We start from the raw sequence: 23,238 nt of genomic DNA on the forward strand, positions 1-23,238 counted from the left end.
CAGCTTGTAGATCTGCTACATAGCTAAAGCATAACATAATGCTAACACCAAAAGGGGTTCCCGCCCAGAATGGGTTAAGTAGTCTTGCCAACAGTTCTAGAGCCATGTTGCCCACAAGTTATTAGCCTAGTCAAAACTAAACTCGTATCTCTATTTCGCTTCTATACTGTATATAGTATTGATTGAGTCTTGACTATACTGCCATGCACTTGTCATGTACTTGCCATGCATTATTCTTTTTCTTCCCATTTTTGTTAGTATTTAGTATTAGTATTGGTGGTTATTAATTGGAGTACTTATTGTCCTTTTACTTCTTGGAATATTAATATTAATTACTATTGTTATTACTATTATTACTACTATTTCATGGATGTTGTTCCCTGATTATGGCTTCATAATCATGTGCATGTGATCTACCCCTTCATGGGAATTTAAAAAATAATATTGTGAGGATGCACAAGTACACCCCCTGGAAGGCTGGACATGACGCTACCCCCCAATCCAACCCTTGACCCTTTAGTGCCAAGCAGGGAGGCATTGGGTCCCATTTTTACAGTCTTTGGTATGACCCGGACGGGGGACCACCGACCTCCCAGTCTCAGGGCAGACATTCTAACCACAAGGCCACTGAGCTGGTGTCATAAACCTGAGTTTATAGAATAAAAAATGTCCTCCACTCTGAATTAAATCTTTATGACTTTTATGACTTTTTTTATGGCCATGTCATATTCACCCCAAAGAGGTAGTATCTCTAGTACTCTAACACCGTGAGGTCTGTGACTCCAACCCTGTCATTAACAGCGGTAGAATGCTGTTAACCACACTGGACATGTCATTATATTTTAAAGCTTTCCTAAATCTACAAGCTTCTTCTTCAAATCCGTAGCAATCTACTAGCTCACAACGTAGGCTTGTATTTGTATTCGCTGTTTGGAGTACGATGTGCAAGTGTTTTTTTTCTTCCCCAATTAGTTTCCCCTGCACTGTTCTTTGATCATTTCATTTGTTGTGGTTCTTGTTCCATCTTTTGTAGAAAGTGTTTCTTCTGCGCATTCTTTTTACATTTTTATATGAGGTGTAAAAAACTGTTACTTTACAGGATTCAAATTCAAAGACAGCAAACTGCTACTTTTGACGTTTTTGTGTGACACTGTACTATGTAGTATGATCAAGTAGGAGTGTTATTTTACGAAAAAAGCATAAAAGATTAAAAAAGGGAGATGAGTTTCGAGATGAATCCAGCCCGTTGTGGCAATAACAACCTGTCCCTCGACGTCTGGCACAGTGCGCTCTGCATAAACCAGGGGCTAAACTGTTCCTCTACGTCTGGCACAGTGCGCTCTGCATAAACCAGGGGCTAAGCTGTTCAAACCCATTCTCACCTTCCGAGTCGGTCTTCTGCTTGGCACTGTCATACTCTGCCCCGCACACCTCGATCTCGATCAGCGGGCACACGATGCCCCGGCCGTGCTTGGGCAGGTGGCGTGCTCCCAACACCTGGAGGAGGTGAACACAGAGGACACTGTCACTCAGTCTCCCTCTCCTCACACAAGCAGATGGTCCTTGTGGCAATTTAGCGGTGTTGATTTTGTCGACTAAAGCGATGACATTTCTTCGTCAACTACTACTACCATATCTCTTTAACTTCTAATTACTATTGTTGCTATTACTCATTATTTGTTATTGTAATTGTCGTTATTGCTGCTACGATGTTGAGGAACCAACCCTAAAGAACAATCGTGTACACTCATATATAAGATGCAAATCTAAAACTCTTGAATCTGGAACGTGCACACGGACATAAACACGGCTTCAGTCTATACCTCTATGTGCAGGGTGAGAGGTTCGAGGCCTCGTAGGGTGTGTCTATATACCTCTATGTGCAGGGTGAGAGGTTTGAGGCCTCGTAGTGTGTGTCTATAGTACCTCTATGTGCAGGGTGAGAGGTTCGAGGCCTCGTAGGGTGTGTCTATATACCTCTATGTGCAGGGTGAGAGGTTTGAGGCCTCGTAGTGTGTGTCTATAGTACCTCTATGTGCAGGGTGAGAGGTTCGAGGCCTCATAGTGTGTGTCTATATACCTCTATGTGCAGGGTGAGAGGTTCGAGGCCTCATAGTGTGTGTCTATATACCTCTATGTGCAGGGTGAGAGGTTCGAGGCCTCGTAGTGTGTGTCTATAGTACCTCTATGTGCAGGGTGAGAGGTTCGAGGCCTCATAGTGTGTGTCTATATACCTCTATGTGCAGGGTGAGAGGTTCGAGGCCTCATAGTGTGTGTCTATATACCTCTATGTGCAGGGTGAGAGGTTCGAGGCCTCGTAGGGTGTGTCTATAGTACCTCTATGTGCAGGGTGAGAGGTTCGAGGCCTCATAGGGTGTGTCTATATACCTCTATGTGCAGGGTGAGAGGTTCGAGGCCTCGTAGTGTGTGTCTATAGTACCTCTATGTGCAGGGTGAGAGGTTCGAGGCCTCGTAGGGTGTGTCTATATACCTCTATGTGCAGGGTGAGAGGTTCGAGGCCTCGTAGGGTGTGTCTATATACCTCTATGTGCAGGGTGAGAGGTTCGAGGCCTCGTAGGGTGTGTCTATATACCTCTATGTGCAGGGTGAGAGGTTCGAGGCCTCGTAGGGTGTGTCTATACCTCTATGTGCAGGGTGAGAGGTTCGAGGCCTCGTAGTGTGTGTGTCTATACCTCTATGTGCAGGGTGAGAGGTTCGAGGCCTCGTAGGGTGTGTGTCTGTACCTCTATGTGCAGGGTGAGAGGTTTGAGGCCTCGTAGTGTGTGTCTATAGTACCTCTATGTGCAGGGTGAGAGGTTCGAGGCCTCGTAGGGTGTGTGTCTGTACCTCTATGTGCAGGGTGAGAGGTTCGAGGCCTCATAGGGTGTGTCTATATACCTCTATGTGCAGGGTGAGAGGTTCGAGGCCTCGTAGGGTGTGTGTCTATATACCTCTATGTGCAGGGTGAGAGGTTCGAGGCCTCGTAGGGTGTGTGTCTGTACCTCTATGTGCAGGGTGAGAGGTTCGAGGCCTCGTAGGGTGTGTGTCTATAGTACCTCTATGTGCAGGGTGAGAGGTTCGAGGCCTCGTAGGGTGTGTCTGTCGAAGGGGTCGAAGGCGTCGTCCCTCATGATGGGCGGCTGCAGGACGTAACCACTCCGCCCGTTCAGCATGAAGAGCGCCTGGTTCATCTGCATGGGCTTGTCTGCAGGCACACCACACAGAGGAATGTGTCAATCCTCTCATTTATACCGGCGTGCATGTCAAAATAAACCATATTTGTTGTATTGGTCATTTTGAAATGGGATCACAGCAGTCACTCGTCCATTGTAAATTGTGTGTTTTCTTATCGGTTATCCCATTTTGACCTGAGATCAGATTCAAAAAATGTCTTCTACATCCTAACAGTTTTCTGAAAAAGCAATTTTTCTATGTCAGTCGATTTTTTTTCTCCAAAAATAGCAGCAGACCTACGAGATCTGCTATTTTTCAATAGCTAAAGCATAACATGATGCTAACACCAAAAGGGGTTGCCGCCCAAAATGGGTTAAAGCGGCACTTGTCCAATCTGTATGGCAGAGTATGTTAACACAATATAACCTATACAATTGGGGTGGTTGTATATTGTCTCTGTGCTCTTCCATTGAGACATTTAGATTGTGTCAAGGTCATGTTTCACCTAGACACAGCTTCTGACACGAATGTTGACCTGATGGATCAAGATTACATTTCTATTTGCAGCACTTTTGCGCAGGAAACCAGGTGGAGATGCCAAGGTTTCTTCCCCTTAGAGCCAACGTTATCAAACTGGGACTCCTTGAAAGTTGAAACATTCAAAAGGTTGAGAATCACGTTAATCTTTTTTAACACATTTAGTACAGGAAGTGCCTTCAAAATAAAGGCTATAGAGTGCCAGAGTTGTCTGATCGCTTTTACTTTGAAAGCCATGAAACAGGAAACACTTGCCTAAAAAAGTTGACTTTACAAAGGGACCTCACATCCCCGATCATCTTAATATATTGTTTTACGCTCCAAAAAACGTTCATATTTTGCGGGAGAGACGGATGAGGAGCAGAAATGAAGCGCCAGCATATCGATCCATTCATCACCACGGAGAGCGCCTTGGATTAGGAGATACGAGTCATTCTTTCCGCCGCGCTAACATGGGAGTCAATGACAAGCTAATAGTTGCACTGAGCGTTAGCATACGGCAAGCGAAAAGCGAAATGCCAAAAAAAATAAATAGGAAAAATTCTGAATATTCTTATCTCGCCCCGCGTCGCTGGGACGTCGCTAGGACGTCCTCACACGTCAATAGTACTAATATTTCGGGGTCCTTATGACGTTCTCAGACGTCCTATGTACAGAATCTGTTAATGGCACACACCTGCGGTCTGGAAGTTGAAACATTCAAAAGGTTGAGAATCACGTTAATCTTCTTTAATGGCACACACCTGCGGTCTGGAAGTTGAGCGCCACCAGCTGGGAGCCACAGAGCCACATGGGCAGCGGGTCGTAGTTGGAGGAGTCCAGCCGCTGGCCGCGCGGGTAGATCCTGGACAGCTGCAGCCGGTTGTACTGCAGGAACTTCTTGCCCTTGATCCGGTTGACGTACCTCTCTGCCTTGGTCTCTGGGAACGACGACATGTCCCGGAAACAGGCCCGCTCTGTGCCGATCTCTGCAATTAACAGTTTTGTTAGAGGCGTTTAGCAAGACGCCTCTTATCCAGAGCCACGTTACACATCATGTGGAATCATAGTAAAGCAGCGTAAATGAGTTCCAGTCAATAAACAACAAGGTAAATAGTCATAAGTGTAGAGTTTGACCCGACCAATGCTAGATTGTTGGGTCCAATCGCGATTTTGAATAGTCCTTATGGGGTTCTCAACCTGGGGGTCGTGACCCCTCGGGGTCCCCAAATTATTATATAAACCCCCCCCCCCCAAAAAAACATAGTTTACATAGTACACATAGTGCATGCATAAACTTTCCTTAATGATTATGATGTACTTACTGTCCTCGTCAAAAGGCACAGGTCTACAGTAGATGACCAGGTCGGACAGTTCCAGTGCAATCTTTTTCCTCCTCTCCATCATCTTCCCTTCTTCCAGCTGAACAGAGGCACACAAAGATTATTCACACACACACACACACACACACACACCTCGGCATAGGAGTGGCTAGATTTACTGCGACGGCTTTCCACTGTACCTTAGCCTCGGACGTCATGGTGACCTCGCGGATCTTCAGAACCCACTCCTTCAGCTCGTCCAGGTTGTTAGCAGAGATGTCCAGCACCTGGCCGGCCCGCGGAGACGTGGACGGGACCAGAGAGAACACATGAGGTCTGCTGCCCTTCCCGTCCGGACGAACCACTGGAGAAAGAGAGAAAGAGAGCATGTTGACTTTTTATATTCGTTTTTAAAGCGCGTTTTAAAGTAGTGTTTATTTTGTGAAAAGGCTTAGTTTTTAATTTGCTTTTAATTTTTTTATTGTTCAATTTAGTTAGTTTTAGTTTTTTTTAATTGTATGGATTAGTCAGGGGCCAGATTCAACAAGGTTAGAAAAAGCCAGGGACGGACATTGCTGTTCCTTGGAGTGGCTGCACCACTCAAAAATAGCAGATCTACAGTTTTGAACACAGGACTTTTACTTGTAGAGCGTATTGCTTCTTTTACAAAACATCTGAATACCTCTTCAATTTCACTCTTCCACCACTGAAGAAAATAAGTATTTATAACACTACATAACAATTCAGATGGAGTCACTGGGGTGATATGAGCAAAGAGGAGATGATTGAATGCCTGGTGATGTGTCACCACTAGATGGAGCCAAAGAGCCATTTGGAAGGACAGAGAGTGGTGCATGGCAGCAGATGCCAATGATACTAATGCGAATGGATCCTTATTGACTAAATGGAGGGAGCAATACACATAGCACCAAGAGAAAAAACAAGTTCAGAAAATTGTATAGTAGAATTGTAATGAATAGATGACATTTTCCAAGCACTAATTTGGTTTAAACGAGCAGGAAAAAAGGGGTGAAAAAAAGGGCAGAGATTATATCATAATTGTCAGTTGGAAACCTTGTATGAATAAAATGTAGTTATTATTTAGTCATAAACTCATAAACTATTATTTAGTCATAAACTACCAATGTAATCCTTTTCATTGGTAAAGGTTTATGAAACAAAAATGTTGATGACTAAGTAGGGCATTTATTTACGAAAACATGGAGATACAAGGTCTCTGTCAGGTGGAAACCTGAGTCCAAAACTATTACTTTTCAGGATTCAAATAACAAAATTAGCAAAAGTAGCAGATCTACAAGATACACAATGTGTGTGTGTGTGTGTGTGTGTGTGTGTGTGTGTGTGTGTGTGTGTGTGTGTGTGTGTGTGTGTGTGTGTGTGTGTGAGACTGCATGTTGTGCAGCCCTGAGGCGCAGCAGAGCAGGGACAGGAAGGGGCGGGGCCACTCACCGATCTGACAGGAAGAGACGTCGACGCTTCCTCTGAGCAGATCTCCCAGAGGGCTGTTCTCTGTCATCTCCTGCAAAACAACACAAAACAACACAGAACACTTTGTAAAAAAACCTGCTGTCCCGTTGTGGTAGGAAGACGTGTTCAGTTATCCCATTCTGACCTGAGATCAGATTCATACGAGGTTTCCGCCGGACACACACTGGTCTGATGAACCCATTCTTGACCTGAGATCAGATTCTAAAAATGTCAGTCGCTCTTCGATTTTTCAAAAAATAGCAGACCTACAAGCTCGTATCGCGCCACTCGGTGGCGCGATACGAGCTTGTAGATCTGCTATTTTTAAATAGCTAAAGCATAACATGATGCTGACACCAAAATGGGTGCCCGTTCAGAATGGGTTATTACTGAGAGATAGATAGAAGACTAGATAAGGACACGAACATGAGCATGTTGGTGGCCCAATTTGCCCAAATCAACTGCACGCTGTGCTAAAGCATTGGTTTTGAAAGTGGGAGCTGCCATGGGGGTAGTAGCCTAAATATTTTGTTTGAGAACCACTGCATAAATGCAGAGGACACATTACAGTTCAAATTAAAGGAGAATTCCATACTAAAAGGCTTTCTTACCTTTCTTTGTAGTTGTTGAGGTCCAGGTGTTATTTTGTGCAAAAGCTCCTTATTGGCTATTTCCCCTACCATAAGCCCTAAATGAATTGCATTGAATTGAATGGGATGTATGGGGTGTTGTGCTAATTCGCTTATTTCCGTCGCTCAAAATTAGATTTTTTTTGTATATATCCTCTCTTCATAATGTAAATAATAACCCAAGCGGCACACTGTACTACTTATTTCGATGGAAATAAGCGAATTAGCACAACACCCCATACATCCCATTCAATTCAATGCAATTCATTTAGGGCTTATGATAGGGGAAATAGCCAATAAGGAGCTTTTGCACAAAATGACACTTGGACCTCTTTGATGGGGACGTAACAACTACAAAGAAAGGTAAGAAAGCCTTTTAGTATGGAATTCTCCTTTAAGTGCGGGACTAAACTGTTGTGATTAAATGCTTGATGATATTGACGCTCACCGATCTGTCGGGCTCCACCAATGAAGGACTGATCTCCTCCACGTAGTTGGCAGGAAACCACAGCTGCTTCTTGCCTCCACAGTCACCCTTCCACCTGAGACCACAGCACAGCAGAGAGGGTTTGAAATGTGATGCTAACTAATGCTGAGACCACAGCACAGCAGAGAGGGTTTGAAATGTGATGCTAACTAATGCTGAGACCACAGCACAGCAGAGAGGGTTTGAAATGTGATGCTAACTAATGCTGAGACCACAGCAGAGAGTGGGTTTGAAATGTAATGCTAACTAATGCTGAGACCACAGCACAGCAGAGAGGGGGTGCAGTACTTAGTTTAGACAGTTTTTGGTTTAGACTAGTCATTGGTTAGTTTAGACAGTTTTTGGTTTAGACTAGTCATTGGTTAGACCAGTCATTAGTCCTACAACTACAACCTATCTCAAACCCTCACCCTAAACCTAACCTCCCACGGGGCAGCACACCTACACCTAACCTTAACCCATGTCTAACCAATGACTAGTCTAAACTAAGTATGCAGTATGCACCCCCAGAGGGGAGGTGGAGAGTGGGTTTGAAATGTGATGCTAACTAATCCTGAGACAACAGCAGAGAGGATGCGTTTGAAATGTGACGCTAACCGATCATTATTGGAGAGCAAAAAAAAAAAAGTCTGCACATTGGATCATGCTCCGAAGTTTAAAATGTATTGCAGAGAAGAAAACACACAGAGGCCAACCGGTTGCGCACAGGAGATTAAAATGTCTTAAAGGGATTGTGACATTAAAAAAAAGGTTTTGGAATTGTTCTTGTTTTTTTTAGGTTTTCTAATCTCAATTGCACCCAAAAAACATGAACTTTTAACATTCAGTAGATTTTCTGTGATCTGGGGTTTTCTGGCTCAAACAGGTGCTCTGATTTGCCGGCAGTAAGTGACATCACTTACTGCAAATCCCATATATGTCAATGGGATTTGCCAGCAGGTGTCACTGTTTCACTGTGTTGCCTGTTTTCATTGTAGCTCAAAAGGCCCAAAAAACCCCAAAGAAAACTTCAGACCACAGAAAATCCACTGAATGTTCAAAGTTCATGTTTTTTGGGTGTAATTGATGTCATAAAACCTAAAAGAAAAAAGAAAAAGAAAAATAAATGAAAATGAATGTCATAAAACCTTTAAAAAGGTCCATTTAAGGTGGATCAGTGGGAATATAAGACAGGAGAAGACAGAATAAACAGGATCTCAGCATCAAATGTCTTTTTTGGGTCTTGTGCTAAAAAGTTTGGGTACCACTACACCATCGGACGTTACGTTTAAAGCCTGATGAGAGAGACGGAATTTGCAGAAGATTGGTCTCCATTGGTGCCTGTCACTCACCATCCTCCCTCCTGTTTGATTGGTCTATATTGGTGCCTGTCACTCACCATCCTCCCTCCTGTTTGATTGGTCTACATTGGTGCCTGTCACTCACCATCCTCCCTCCCGTTTGATTGGTCTCCATTGGTGCATTGGTGCCTGTCACTCACCATCCTCCCTCCTGTTTGATTGGTCTACATTGGTGCCTGTCACTCACCATCCTCCCTCCTGTTTGATTGGTCTATATTGGTGCCTGTCACTCACCATCCTCCCTCCTGTTTGATTGGTCTACATTGGTGCCTGTCACTCACCATCCTCCCTCCTGTTTGATTGGTCTACATTGGTGCCTGTCACTCACCATCCTCCCTCCTGTTTTTTTTTTAAGATATTTTTTTTGCGGCTTACGCCTTTTTATTGATTTTTTAAGGGACAGATAGTAGGCTGACAGGAAACGGGAGAGAGATGGGGGGATGACATGCGGTAAAGGCCGTGTCGGGTCCGGGAGTCGAACCCGCGGCACACCGCGACTGGATCACCAGTCCGGTGCCCAGACCGTTACGCTACGGCCTGGGCCCTCCCTCCTGTTTGATTGGTCTACATTGGTGCCTGTCACTCACCATCCTCCCTCCTGTTTGATTGGTCTACATTGGTGCCTGTCACTCACCATCCTCCCTCCTGTTTGATTGGTCTACATTGGTGCCTGTCACTCACCATCCTCCCTCCTGTTTGATTGGTCTACATTGGTGCCTGTCACTCACCATCCTCCCTCCTGTTTGATTGGTCTACATTGGTGCCTGTCACTCACCATCCTCCCTCCTGTTTGATTGGTCTACATTGGTGCCTGTCACTCACCATCCTCCCTCCTGTTTGATTGGTCTACATTGGTGCCTGTCACTCACCATCCTCCCTCCTGTTTGATTGGTCTGCATTGGTGCCTGTCACTCACCATCCTCCCTCCTGTTTGATTGGTCTACATTGGTGCCTGTCACTCACCATCCTCCCTCCTGCTTGTCCACATTAGACATGACAGCGTTCTTGGTGAAGGAGAGCTCGTCATCGCGCTGTGCTTTGTACTCGTACATCGCTTTCACCGTGCACTGGGGAGTGAAGGGTTAATGGTTAAGAAAAGCACACAAAAAGGCTCTGAGCCTTACAGGATTATACACACAGCTTTCAATTAGCGACGTGGCAACTTAAAGTTATTTTTCACAAAGGGGAACCGACTAACGCACCTACCAATTAACCCAACTCATATCCATGCAACAGTAAACGTACACTCATGAACACACACTACCGTATACAATGGATGGACACTCACCTTGAAGGTAGGCATCTGATTGGCCTCTACATAGAAGCCTGGATTCCTCCCCTCATACAGAGAGCCATAGTCTGGTTCCTGTAGGACAGACGACAGCTTGGACTTAAAGGAGGCCGAATACAATACAAAGGAGGCAGAATACAATGTGCAACGGTTCTAGTTTACAAGCTGAAAACGCGTCGAAGCGTTTTAAGCTTGTAGGGCAGACGATAGTCTGCCCTGTGCAACTTTTCTTTACGAAGACTAAAAAGCCAAAATGAAATGCATTTTCAATCCATAAAGTTCCAATGCTCAATGACAGAATTGCAATTAAATCATTAATCACAATTATTTGAGTTACAATTCAATTGGCAAGTAAGATGTCATAATGCTGCCTGCCCTATAGCCCGCAGTGCCTTAAAGCCCGTAGTGCCCTAAAGCCCGTAGTGCCCTAAAGCCCGTAGTGCCCTAAAGCCCGTAGTGCCCTAGAGCCCGTAGTGCCCTAAAGCCCGTAGTGCCCTAAAGCCCGTAGTGCCCTAGAGCCCGTAGTGCCCTAGAGCCCGTAGTGCCCTAAAGCCCGTAGTGCCCCATAGCCCGCAGTGCCCTAAAGCCTGTAGTGCGCTGCTACTCACAGCAGTGCCGATCTTCTCCAGCGTGTCCTCGTTGATGGGGTAGCGCAGCTTCATCTTGCGGTACAGCGGGTGCTTCTCGTAGTAGCTGATGAGATCCACCAGGCTGTCGAACTCCGACGTGCCCAGAACCACCGTCTGACCCTCCTGCTGGACCCGACAGTGCTTGATCTTACCCTCCGCCCTGTGAAGAAGACGATAGCGCCACAGTCTTTATGTTGCACACTGCTTACGGCGGGGCTCCACCGGGCGCGTTGCGTCTCCGTCACGTGCGTCAAAAAAACGAACCGGGGCAATTTTAACCCATTCTGACCTGAGATCAGATTCATACGAGGGTTCCGCCGGACACACACTGGTCTGATGAACCCATTCTGACCTGAGATCAGATTTAAAAAAATGTCAGTCGTTCTTCGATTGTTCAAAAATAGCAGACCTACAAGCTCGTATCGCGCCACTCGGTGGCGCGATATGAGCTTGTAGATCTGCTATTTTTAAATAGCTAAAGCACGACATGATGCTGACACCAAAATGGGTGCCCGGTCAGAATGGGTTAATGCAGTCACGCAATGCAACGCGGGCAGTGGAGCCACCCTTCATAGATTAAAAAGGGAACATTCCCTGACGGAGACGGAGACACTGGCGCGCCCAGTGGAGCCCCGGTGTTCGGTAACATGGAAATGGAAAATACGGCGCAGAAAACATGCACATCATCTTCGTGGCCAATTTTTTCAAAACATTAACCAATTTCGAGTTCAAGTACTGGAATACTTACTATTAGGGACTTTGTGGATGGACTTCAACACGCATTTGATTAGAAGAAATGTTATATTTTGGGGGGGGGGGGGGGGGGGGGCTTTTCTGCCTTTATTTTAGATAGGACAGTAGGGTGACAGGAAAGGGGGAGCGAGATAGGGAGTGACACGCAGCAAAAGGCCGTCGGGATCGGGACTGGAATCCGTAACACGCCGTCAGGCTACAATAGTAGGGTCCGGGGAGCCGCGTTATTATGTAACCACCAACGTTCTAGGAAAGCCCTGCTGTGATTGGCCAGTAGTCGTTGTGATTGACAGTTCTCGTTTTTGCGACCAGTTATTACTCCTACAACTACAACCTATCTCAAACCCTCACCCTAAAACTCCCACGGGGCAGCACACCTAAACCTAACCCATGTCTAACCAATGACTATAGTCTAAACTAAGTATGCACCCCCCTAAACCTAACCTGAACAGCCTAACCTCAGTAAAACTATGCCTTCCCGGGAGCCAATCAGACACATGGTGAGGCGGGTCTACGCTAGTACGTTGGTGGGATTCATAATCAATTAATCACGCGTCCGCGCCGCATCCCTAATGGATGGCATTACTAAACAGCTCATTTAGAGAGACAGACAGACAGCGGTAATCACCTGAATGAGATGGCGAAGGAGCTGGGTTCCGTCCTCTAAACAGCTCATTTAGAGAGACAGACAGACAGCGGTAATCACCTGAATGAGATGGCGAAGGAGCTGGGTTCGGTCCTCTAAACAGCTCATTTAGAGAGACGGACAGACAGCGGTAATCACCTGAATGAGATGGCGAAGGAGCTGGGTTCCGTCCTCTAAACAGCTCATTTAGAGAGACAGACAGACAGCGGTAATCACCTGAATGAGATGGCGAAGGAGCTGGGTTCCGTCCTCTAAACAGCTCATTTAGAGAGACAGACAGACAGCGGTAATCACCTGAATGAGATGGCGAAGGAGCTGGGTTCCGTCCTCTAAACAGCTCATTTAGAGAGACAGACAGACAGCGGTAATCACCTGAATGAGATGGCGAAGGAGCTGGGTTCGGTCCTCTTCCTGACGAGGAAGGCTCCATCACGCGGGACCCTCATTAGCATGTTCTCAGCATGGCTCCTGGACAGGTTGGCATGGTACCACCTATTGACACAAACACAGCACATCAGTCCAGATGGCCCAGTTCATGGTACCACCTATTGACACAAACACAGCACATCAGTCCAGATGGCCCAGTTCATGGTACCACCTATTGACACAAACACAGCACATCAGTCCAGATGGCCCAGTTCATGGTACCACCTATTGACACAAACACAGCACATCAGTCCAGATGGCCCAGTTCATGGTACCACCTATTGACACAAACACAGCACATCAGTCCAGATGGCCCAGTTCATGGTACCACCTATTGACACAAACACAGCACATCAGTCCAGATGGCCCAGTTCATGGTACCACCTATTGACACAAACACAGCACATCAGTCCAGATGGCCCAGTTCATGGTACCACCTATTGACACAAACACAGCAGCACATCAGTCCAGATGGCCCAGTTCATGGTACCACCTATTGACACAAACACAACAGCACATCAGTCCAGATGGCCCAGTTCAGTGGAGGCCGCGGTCGGCATATTCTGACAGACGGATGCTCATCCATTATTCATGCTCAATCTGCAGCCTCCTTCAAAACGGTCAATATCCTCCTTCTCATGAGCTCAACAGATCTGTAACCACTTCCAACCAGAGCCGTCATGATTCATATCATATGAGTTATGACATTTTACTTTACAAAATAATTGTCGTTCAACATTGGAACATTATGGATACAAAATTACATTTCTGCTTGGCTTTTAGGCTTCGTAAAGAAAAGATGACATAGGGCAGATATGACAAATAACTTAGCATAACTTACAAATAGTGGAAATAGCATAACTTTTTAACATTATACGAATAGTGGAAATAGCATAACGTTTTAACATTATACGAATAGTGGAAATAGCCAAGCACGTTTTGGGCTTGTAGAGTAAATGTGCTATTTCCGCTTTTTATTTATGTTTGAAAATATATGAACATTTTTCAACATGGACATGATTATGGTGATTAGTACTATTATGCAAAATAATTATCTCAAATAATTGCGATTAATAATTGTGACAGGCCTACTCATGAACTGGACACATCTTTAACCACTTCCAACCAGATGTCCCTAATTCGGTCATTTATTATAGCCAGAAGATTGTCCAAAGTAGTGGAAAAGGCAGATATATATTACCAGATATATATATTACCACAATGTGCTGCGATGCTGCTGTGCATTGTTGAGCTTGTAGAATGTATTGTTTCACTATTTGTTGTACAACAATGTTTATAGGTCATGAAGGGCCATGAAATCCTAGGCTGATTTTGTTATACAGTTCAGGTTAGAAACTACAGCAGATGAATACATGATGAGCTAGTAAGCGTCACATCGGCAGGAAATAAAAATTAATAATGGGTGTGTTAGATTTAGTGACAATGTGCAAGCATAGACAGTAGTCAATAATCAATATAGTAGTATGTAGTCCATAACTGTAGTCCCAGTTTCTCGGAAGGTGGCATAACCTTCCCACCAGTTTCCCCATAGCTTTGTTTGATTGGCTTGGCAGCAGATGTGAACCGGAAACACATATGAAGGAACCAATCAAACAAGAGGTTCGGGACACTAGGACTACATGTATGCACAGCTGATGCATCTAAACCTGTTGCTATTAAAAATGATTAGCTGCAGCTGTGCTGCTTACATTCACATATACCATAAGGTCAGACTCACACAGCCTGCCTTTCTGTTTTGTTTTTTTACCTGCTGTAGCCGTAACTTGAACTGGGAAAACAAACCACAAAATCACAGGGATGAGCTGGAGACAGTGGAGGGGACAAAACTGGAAATACTGCTGAATCAGAACTGCCATAAACACACAACATTTTAACTCCATTTTAACACCATTTTGACCTGAGATCATATTCTAAAAATGTCTTCTACATCCTGACAGTTTTCTGAAAAAGCTATGTTTCTATGTCAGTCGTTCTTCGATTTTTCAAAAATAGCTGACCTACAAGCTCTACTAAGAGCTTGTAGATCTGCTATTTTTCAATAGTTAAAGCATAACATAATGCTAACACCAAAAGGGGTTCTCGGCCAAAATGGGTTAACTCCATTTTAACACCATTGACTCCGGCGCTGCAACTTATTTGCCGCCGGATATAAAATATATATCCGGCGGCAAATATATATAAAAGAATATGTCAAAAGACGTTTTTGGCACTGAGGGCCATTGGAGAAAAAAAAGACGTCAAAACAGAGACAATCTTGGCAGCCAGTAAACAGTAAAGTAAACAACTGGGACATGGGTAAAAGGGCGGTGTTCAAATGTACCGTATCTGGGTAACACGCCAACACATTCACACTGCTTCAACACGCCAACACGTTCACACTGCTTCAACACGGCAACACGTTCACACTGCTTCAACACGCCAACACGTTCACACTGCTTCAACACGCCAACACGTTCACACTGCTTCACACTGCTTCACACTGCTTCACACTGCTTCACACTGCTTCACACTCACTCCTTGCTCTCGTGGGCGTTGGTCTGAGGCACCGGCTCCGTCAGCTTCATCTCAAACTCGTTGCAACGCAGCGCCACCTGCTGGTAGTGGGTGATGAGGGCGAAGAGCGTGTCGAACACCAGGTTGTCCGTCAGGTAGAACTTGGGGCTGCCGGCCTCCTGGCGAGAGTGGATGCGACAGTGCTGGACCCGCCCGGACCGCCTGGAGCGTTGGAGAGGAGGGACACGTGAAAGACGGAAGAAAGAACTAAACTTAAGAAATAATAATAATAATAATAATAATAATAATAATGGATTTTATGGCCCAGGCCGTAGCGTAACGGTCTGGGCACCGGACTGGTGATCCAGTCGCGGTGTGCCGCGGGTTCGACTCCCGGACCCGACACGGCCTTTACCGCATGTCATCCCCCCATCTCTCTCCCGTTTCCTGTCAGCCTACTTTCTATCCCTTAAAAAATCAATAAAAGGCGTAAGCCGCAAAAAAAAATATCTTTAATAATGGATTTTATTTATAATGCACTTTACATTCCTCGGAATCTCAAAGTGCTACAGTAGGCATTAGGCAAAAATATGAAACAATAGGTAAAAGCAGAAAAAACAGTTATTGGTCAGGGAATAAAATCAGTGGGTTTGGGGGAAGGCCTTATTAAAAAGGTAGGTCTTTAGTCCTCTCTTGAAGCAGTCGATTGACTGTGGCGCTCTCAAGTGTGCGGACCGCCAAATTCACACTTATTAGTCCACGGACCCCATTTGAAAAGATATGCCAAGTACCCCCATAGGAGAAGAGATTTACGGATATAGCAGTGATTCTCAACCATTTTAATTTCTAACCTAACCCCCCCCCCCCCATTTAATGGCATTTATATCTCTGGCACCCCAATTTATATTGTTGTACAATCAATATTAATGTAACTCTTGAGAGTATGAATGGATTCATCCATTTGGTTCCATTCGTACACTCTCAGAGTTACAGACGCATAAGGGTCCATTTGGTTTCTAACCATCGATCATTTAGCTGGGGACCCCCTGGGACTCTCTCAAGGACCCCTGGGGATCCCAGGACCCCCCCTTTGTGAACCACTGATCTAATCTATGTAGCATCTAGACAAAGTGTATTGTCGCTGTCGGGCAGAAAACCTAAAAAGAGTTTTGGACATGACAGACGATATTCTTCATCATGCAGCCTGCTGTTCATTAGAATGGCAACATCAACATTTACAATTCATAGGCAATCAGCAGATGCTCTAACGAAACAGCATGCCTTGTTTAGGAGTTATGGAGTGCCATCGCTCGAACCATTGCACTTTACCGTTTTAAACACAGCTGCCTCCATTAAGCAGACCTTAATTACCTGTACAGTACATGGTGTGTGACGCTAGCAGGGACACTGATTTGTTTTCAGATAACCCGCCTCGTGCAGAGCCGATGCATTAGCAGATAGAACCAGATCAGATCCACGACCACAACCACATTCAATCAATGAGAATGTTGTCAGTATCGACTGATTGATCGGACATGGTAGTCTGTCACTGTCCCATTTCGCACGGGGCCTCTGCTGAGCAAGACCCAGGCCAAACAACCTTTAGGTCAACATGTTATGTTATGTTATATAGGGCCCATTACAAGTTAACATGTAGTAGAAGAACACAGTTCTTATATGAAGCAATGTAAGATTTGACTATGGGATTTCCAATACAAAAAAAAAATCACACTCATGTGAGATCATCACATACCGGCCAATCACAATTGGCGTCTTCAATTTTTTTGCCCTCACTATTTATCCTCAATATGTACTTTGCTCAGCCAATCAAAATCATCACTATGGGGTGATCAGCCAATGAAATCATTGCAAAATTCACACATACACACAAAGCTGGGCATAGGCAGGGGCTAGCGCCTGGTGATGTGAGGACTTGGGTACTATTATAGACAGTCTCTCCATGTGTGCTATTGTACCAGAACCAGGGGCTAGCGCCTGGTGATGTGAGGACGTGGGTACTATTATAGACAGTCTCTCCATGTGTGCTATTGTACCAGAACCAGGGGCTAGCGCCTGGTGATGTGAGGACGTGGGTACTATTATAGACAGTCTCTCCATGTGTGCTATTGTACCAGAAAGACAGCGTGTAGTCTCCCACGAAGGTCTCGCTCTCTCGGACCAGGAAGGACCCGTCGGGCGCTCCGGTCTCCAGGCAGTACTCCGACAGCAGCCTCTCTGCTATCTGCCTGCCGTCCCGCCCTGCACCCAGCTTACCATGGAACCACTTCTCTGTGATATGCTGGTCCATGCCGTTGGACACCTGAGACGGGACCATGAGAGGAGACAGGACCATGAGAGGAGACAGGACCATATGAGTGAGTGAGAGTGAGAGTGAGAGTGAGAGAGAGAGAGAGAGAGAGAGAGAGAGAGAGAGAGAGAGAGAGAGAGAGAGAGAGAGAGAGAGAGAGAGAGAGAGAGAGAGAGAGAGAGAGAGAGAGAGAGAGGACCATGAGAGGAGAGAGAGAGAGAGAGAGACAGGACCATGAGAGAGAGAAAGCTGTCCTTCAACTTCTTTAAGTGCTCATAGTCTAATTTCCCAGAGTCATGTGTTTAAGGCGGCAGCACTCATGCAGTTTGCAGCTTTGTAAGGTGCCCCACCTCTCTGTGCTCCTCCTCGTCGTCGTTGCCCTGGTTACTGGAGGTCTCCTCCGAGTAGTAGATCTTAGTGCTGGTCAGGACGAAGAAATGAGGGTACCACTCCTGTTAGGAAGAGACGGGAGACACAGGAGTTTGATACGAGTCATCAGTTATGTATGTATGTACTGTATGTACTGTATGTATGGCACAGGACAAACTAATCACACTCGGCTACAAACATCCGGTTTGCTTTGTTGCTTCACGTCACTGGCTTCCATTGAAAATGAAAGGTAGACTGTATCTTTGCATCTGCCCGTGAGAACGCACCATAACTCTGCTTATTCTGATCTCACACTTTATGTCACTCTGTAAGTATTATTATGAGTTATGTAAATGTAAAGCGTGGCGGTGTGGTGGTTGCCTACATGGTTGATTGGGTCTTCCAGGTACAAGATTCCATTTTTAATGGAGTTGCTGATGTCGTTCTCAGAGTAGGGGGTGGAGGTGGACACCTCCTCATAGGCACTGCCTTCTGCAAGCTTCTTGTGCTGTGGAAGATAGGAGCAGAAATGTGTTCTTAATTATGCTGTGGAAGATACGAGCTGAAATGTGTTCTTATGCTGTGGAAGATAGGAGCTTTTATTTATTTATTATGAACTGCTCTGAGGAAGGCCGTTGCCGAAACGCGTAAGCGTTCTCAATGAAATATGAGAAATTGCATCTGGAGCTAGTCTTGCATCTTTTATTTTGGAGTGCCAACGTTTCTACTTTGGTGGTTTATGAGTCAAGTTAAGTTAAACAATTGCTGAAAATAGTTGGTAAAGGAGTCAAAAAAAGGAATAAAAAAAAGAAAATGTTCAAACCAAAACTCTAAAAAGCCAATATCCCATGACTGGTCAGGTAGAAAACATAAGTAAGTAAGTAAGTACATTTTATTTATATAGCACTTCTCACACATAGAGAACTCACAAAGTGCTTTACATGCAGAAATTAAAAACAAAGACAGGCAAAATACAACAGAATAGTAGTCAAACAAAAAATAGGAACATACGATTGATCTAAGAAAAATAACAACACAGTAAAATAAGAACACAACCATTATATTACATTAGGAAAAACTTGTGCAAACATTAGTACCCTGACCATGACGTTACCTTAATGAGAATCTTTCTCTTGAGCTGGTTGGGCGAGGGCAGGCCGTCGGCCGAGATGTCCACAGCCTTGGTCAGCAGCATGTCCCCAAACACCTTCTTGAAGTTGGTGGCCATGCTCCTCTGCTGCACCACGCTGCAGTGGTCCTCAATGGACAGGATGACGGGGAAGCTGATGGGGGGAACAAACACAATTTAACCCATTCTGACCCGAGATCAGATTCTAAAAAGGTCTTCTACATCGACAGTTTTCTGAAAAAGCTATGTTTCTATGTCAGTCGCTCTTCGATTTTTCAAAAATAGCAGACCTACAAGCTCGTATCGCGCCACTCGGTGGCGCGATATGAGCTTGTAGATCTGCTATTTTTCAATAGCTAAAGCATAACATGATGCTAATACCAACATGGGTTCCCGTACAGAATGGGTTAAAGACCTAGTGAAATGAAACATCTCGTGTCACGTTGTGACGCTTTGTAAAGCTTGAGGATCGGCTATTTTTGGTGAATGTTCCCCCTAGAATATGATAGATAAACGTTAAGTATAAAGTTACGTTTTAGATGTGTCCTAATGGAAACAGGTATTCGCTGAAGGTTTCCTCGTGACAAACTGTACAGTATGTTAGTCGGGGAGATTTACATATTTACGTAGTGTTATATGACATAGATGTAAGGTAACTCAGGAGTGCCGTGGATGACAAAGCTATTTACGGCACTTAACCCATTCTGACCTGAGATCAGATTCATACGAGGTTTCCACTGGACACACACTGGTCTGATTAAACCATAGACTGTAAAAAATATGGACAAAGCGTTCCCCGGGTCTAACATGAACGTAAAATGAAGCCTGAAATCCCTTGCATTCTAATGCACTGTAAATCGCCATCTTTCTAGATCCGTTTTGGACCAGCTGGCCATTGGCTGGCTCCGTTTTGGACCAGCTGGCCATTGGCTGGCCCAGACAACGAGGCGGGACTTCCCCCCTTCTTCTCCGTTGGTTTTTATTTTGACTCGAGTGGGAGGAGAAGACTCTTGAGTGGGAGGGGAATCCCGATCATAGACTGTAACGGTAGCCACGCCCCTCAGAACATACGCGACTTTATGGTCATTTTTTTTAATTAATGGGACCATAATTTTCCAAAAAGAATATTATGACATTAGAAATGAGACTTTAAACTAGTGACTGGAAGAAGAAAGTATTCATGACCATGTTTATTACGGTAATACAGTCTAGGTGAAGTTGGGCCAAAATACATGGGCCTCTATGGAGCTATGGGGCTTTTTGGGTCCAGTCCAGCGCCACAACAGGCCATTATATGAACTACCGATTTCAAATGAGGCTTCACGAAATATCTGGCTGACTGCCCCCATGGATTAAACCCATTCTGACCTGAGATCAGATTAAAAAAATGCCAGTCGTTCTTCGATTTTTCAAAAATAGCAGACCTACAAGCTCGTATCGCGCCACTCGGTGGTGCGATATGAGCTTGTAGATCTGCTATTTTTCAATAGGTAAAGCACGACATGATGCCAACACCAAAACGGGTTCCCGTTCAGAATGGGTTAACACTCCTCAGAAATTAAATTTGAATATTGGTCTTAAAACTTATATCGAATATAACTGAATATTAATTATTATTACTAGTATAAGTATTTGTAGTAGTAGTATTAGTATTTTACACACAGAAAATGACTCGTTATTGTAAAAAACAAGATACCAGTGGATACGCTTGTGCCGTGCACTGCTCGGATCAAAGTTTTTTTTTTTTTTTATATAACTTGATACATTGTTTTTTGTATTGTCCCTGTCAAATAAACCTAAAAAAAATTACTTTTTTCTTTGTAATACGAATATAAATGTTCATTTTCTCCCCCATATACGAGGAATATTCAAAGTTTGATTATTAGTTTACCAGTTTTTTTCCACACACACACACGCCCACAAACACAACTAAAGTAAACGTCTAGTCAGAACAGGAGACATACTCAGAAGTGACGAAGGCGTGCTCTTTGATGGTGGTGAGGACGTCATAAAACTTGATCTTTGTTGTGAGGGTGTGTCCGTGGTAGATGACTGGCATCTGATCTGGGCCATCCCAGCAGTCCACTGGAAGTGACACACACATTTAAATGCTTTATTCCAGTCCACAGATTACTTTATACATTGTGACGTTTTCTGGAAGGGCAAACAGAATTTCCCCCTCCCTATCATCTAAAACACAAACAATTCATCGTATCTGGAGCTACGATTAAAACATATATGAAGAAAATCCATTTATAAAAAAAAGGTATTTTAGTGCACCAGGGCCATTTTTGTTCCATCTGTATTATAGTTAAAGTTAAACAGTGAGTGTGGATATTCCTGGGCAAAGGAAAGGCAAGCTTACATCATCTTCATGAGACAAGGTGAACCTTTGACACGCTTTATGAATAGAAACCTGTCGGTCAAGGGTTTGCACGTACGTGTTTATGTTTTTTTGTGTGCGTGCGCATGCGTGTGTTTGTGTGTGTGTGTGTGTGTGTGCGTGCGTGTGTGTGTGTGTGTGTGTGTGTGTGTGTGTGTGTGTGTGTGTGTGCGTGCGTGTGTTTACTCACGCTCGATGCAGCGGCAGCCCATCCTTAGACAGCGTGAGTACGCCTCCAGGGACGACTCACTGGAAAACTGGTCTCCTGTCAGGTAGCTAAAAATAAGCATGCAACGTCAAAACACACACACACACACACACACACACACACACACACACACACACACACACACACACACACACACACACACACACACACACACACACACACACACACACACACACACACACACACACACACACACACACAGTTATTAACTTTTATTATACTAGGGATCGGCTTAGAGAACATTTAGTTCTTGTTGAAAGAGGTTGACTCTGAAAATGGGTCACTAGTTATAGTTCATGTTTACACTCTAGAGTTCATTAAACAATCAGGAGTTTGCTGTGGAATCATGCACCACATACTGCAATGCAGCACGCACACGCACACGCACACGCACACACACACACACACACGCACACGCACACGCACACGCACACGCACACACACACAGGCAGTGCTGTAGCACAACCGCGAGTATGTCATATCAAAAGGGGGTTCTTTCTCTTTGTCAACTAGAGTAAACAATCATTTCTCATTCTGCCGGACAATTCAAACTTTAATCAAAGCAACATGGAAGCTTTCATTGCTCCCCCTGCAACGAGTATTGTTTCACAGGCAGCAGAGAAAGTTATCATTTCAAACTGCCTTTCACACACTTTTCAATGGGAGGAAAAAGACATTTTCCTGCAGAATACGAGGCCAAGCTTTCATGGTACAAGGTTGATTGTTAAATAATACATTTTTATCTGATGTGCGCCGCCTTGACAACTGTAGGACAAAGGCCCATGTGACCTGTGGCGTGGTGCCATGTCAGGGGAAGGAACGTCCCCATGGCCTAACTGAACTGAAACTTTGGGGGAAATTTGGCCCATTTTAACCCATTCTGACCTGAGATCAGATTCTAAAAATGTCTTCTACATCCTGACAGTTTTCTGAAAAAGCTATGTTTCTGTCAGTCGTTCTTCGATTTTTCAAAAATAGCAGACCTACAAGCTCGTAGCGCGCCCTATGAGCTTGTATATCTGCTATTTTTCAATAGCTAAAGCATAACATAATGCTAACAAACAAAGGGGTTCCTGCCCAAAATGGGTTAACTTTGGTCGAACATTTGGGCTGGCCGTAGCCGAGTGGGCCAGAGAGTCCCGTCTGGGAATGGGAAAAGATGGCTGGTTCACCCAGTCTACGTGTGTCCCTGGGCAGGACATGTAACCCCCTAAAGGCCGTTTCTAACGGGCCAATATTGACACGGGTGCTCTCGCTTGGTTCAGCAGGGGATCGTGCCGCGGTCTCACGTGTATAGACACGTAAGTGTGGAAAAACAGCTGACCATAATCCAGTTCTTGCCGCCCCCCCGTGGGCGCATGCATGAAATGAGCGCGAGAATTTCACGGGACCGCCCTGCACGGGACCGCCCACTTCATCCTTACGTGTTGTGCGAGGAGGAGATCCAGTAGTGGGACAGGGGGTTGTTCATGTCTTCGGGACACACCTGGTCCACAGACGAGTCCATGATGTTGTTCTCTTTGGAGAACAGGTAGGTCATCAGCTGGACACAGACACGGGAGCAAGGAAACAAGAGTGTGTGATTGTTATGGGTCGATTTCTAGA

General features: G+C 44.9%; 1 protein-coding gene across 3 annotated transcripts in view; it reads right to left on the bottom strand.

Moving 5' to 3' along the window:
* The window catches only part of plcg1 (phospholipase C, gamma 1), a 65,310-nt gene that overhangs the window by 11,519 nt on the left and 30,553 nt on the right, over nt 1–23,238 (bottom strand). For 2 of the 3 annotated variants that reach the window (XM_083769365.1, XM_083769364.1), the window contains exons 11-30: nt 23,058–23,176; nt 21,595–21,680; nt 20,986–21,106; nt 19,007–19,175; nt 18,278–18,400; nt 17,874–17,975; nt 17,348–17,535; nt 15,237–15,437; nt 14,470–14,490; nt 12,648–12,767; nt 10,856–11,036; nt 10,245–10,322; nt 9,920–10,023; nt 7,578–7,671; nt 6,483–6,552; nt 5,213–5,376; nt 5,016–5,112; nt 4,455–4,679; nt 3,057–3,205; nt 1,383–1,497 (exon numbers count right to left, since the gene is read on the bottom strand). In XM_083769365.1, coding sequence (XP_083625491.1) covers nt 1,383–1,497; nt 3,057–3,205; nt 4,455–4,679; nt 5,016–5,112; nt 5,213–5,376; nt 6,483–6,552; nt 7,578–7,671; nt 9,920–10,023; nt 10,245–10,322; nt 10,856–11,036; nt 12,648–12,767; nt 14,470–14,490; nt 15,237–15,437; nt 17,348–17,535; nt 17,874–17,975; nt 18,278–18,400; nt 19,007–19,175; nt 20,986–21,106; nt 21,595–21,680; nt 23,058–23,176 — 2,527 coding nt within the window. The remainder of the gene's footprint in view (nt 1–1,382; nt 1,498–3,056; nt 3,206–4,454; nt 4,680–5,015; nt 5,113–5,212; nt 5,377–6,482; nt 6,553–7,577; nt 7,672–9,919; nt 10,024–10,244; nt 10,323–10,855; nt 11,037–12,647; nt 12,768–14,469; nt 14,491–15,236; nt 15,438–17,347; nt 17,536–17,873; nt 17,976–18,277; nt 18,401–19,006; nt 19,176–20,985; nt 21,107–21,594; nt 21,681–23,057; nt 23,177–23,238) is intronic. The other variant, XM_083769366.1, reaches the window with a different exon arrangement.

This window comes from Protomyctophum parallelum (assembly GCF_964188405.1).
Source record: "Protomyctophum parallelum genome assembly, chromosome: 7".
In the NCBI taxonomy this organism is placed as follows: domain Eukaryota; kingdom Metazoa; phylum Chordata; class Actinopteri; order Myctophiformes; family Myctophidae; genus Protomyctophum; species Protomyctophum parallelum.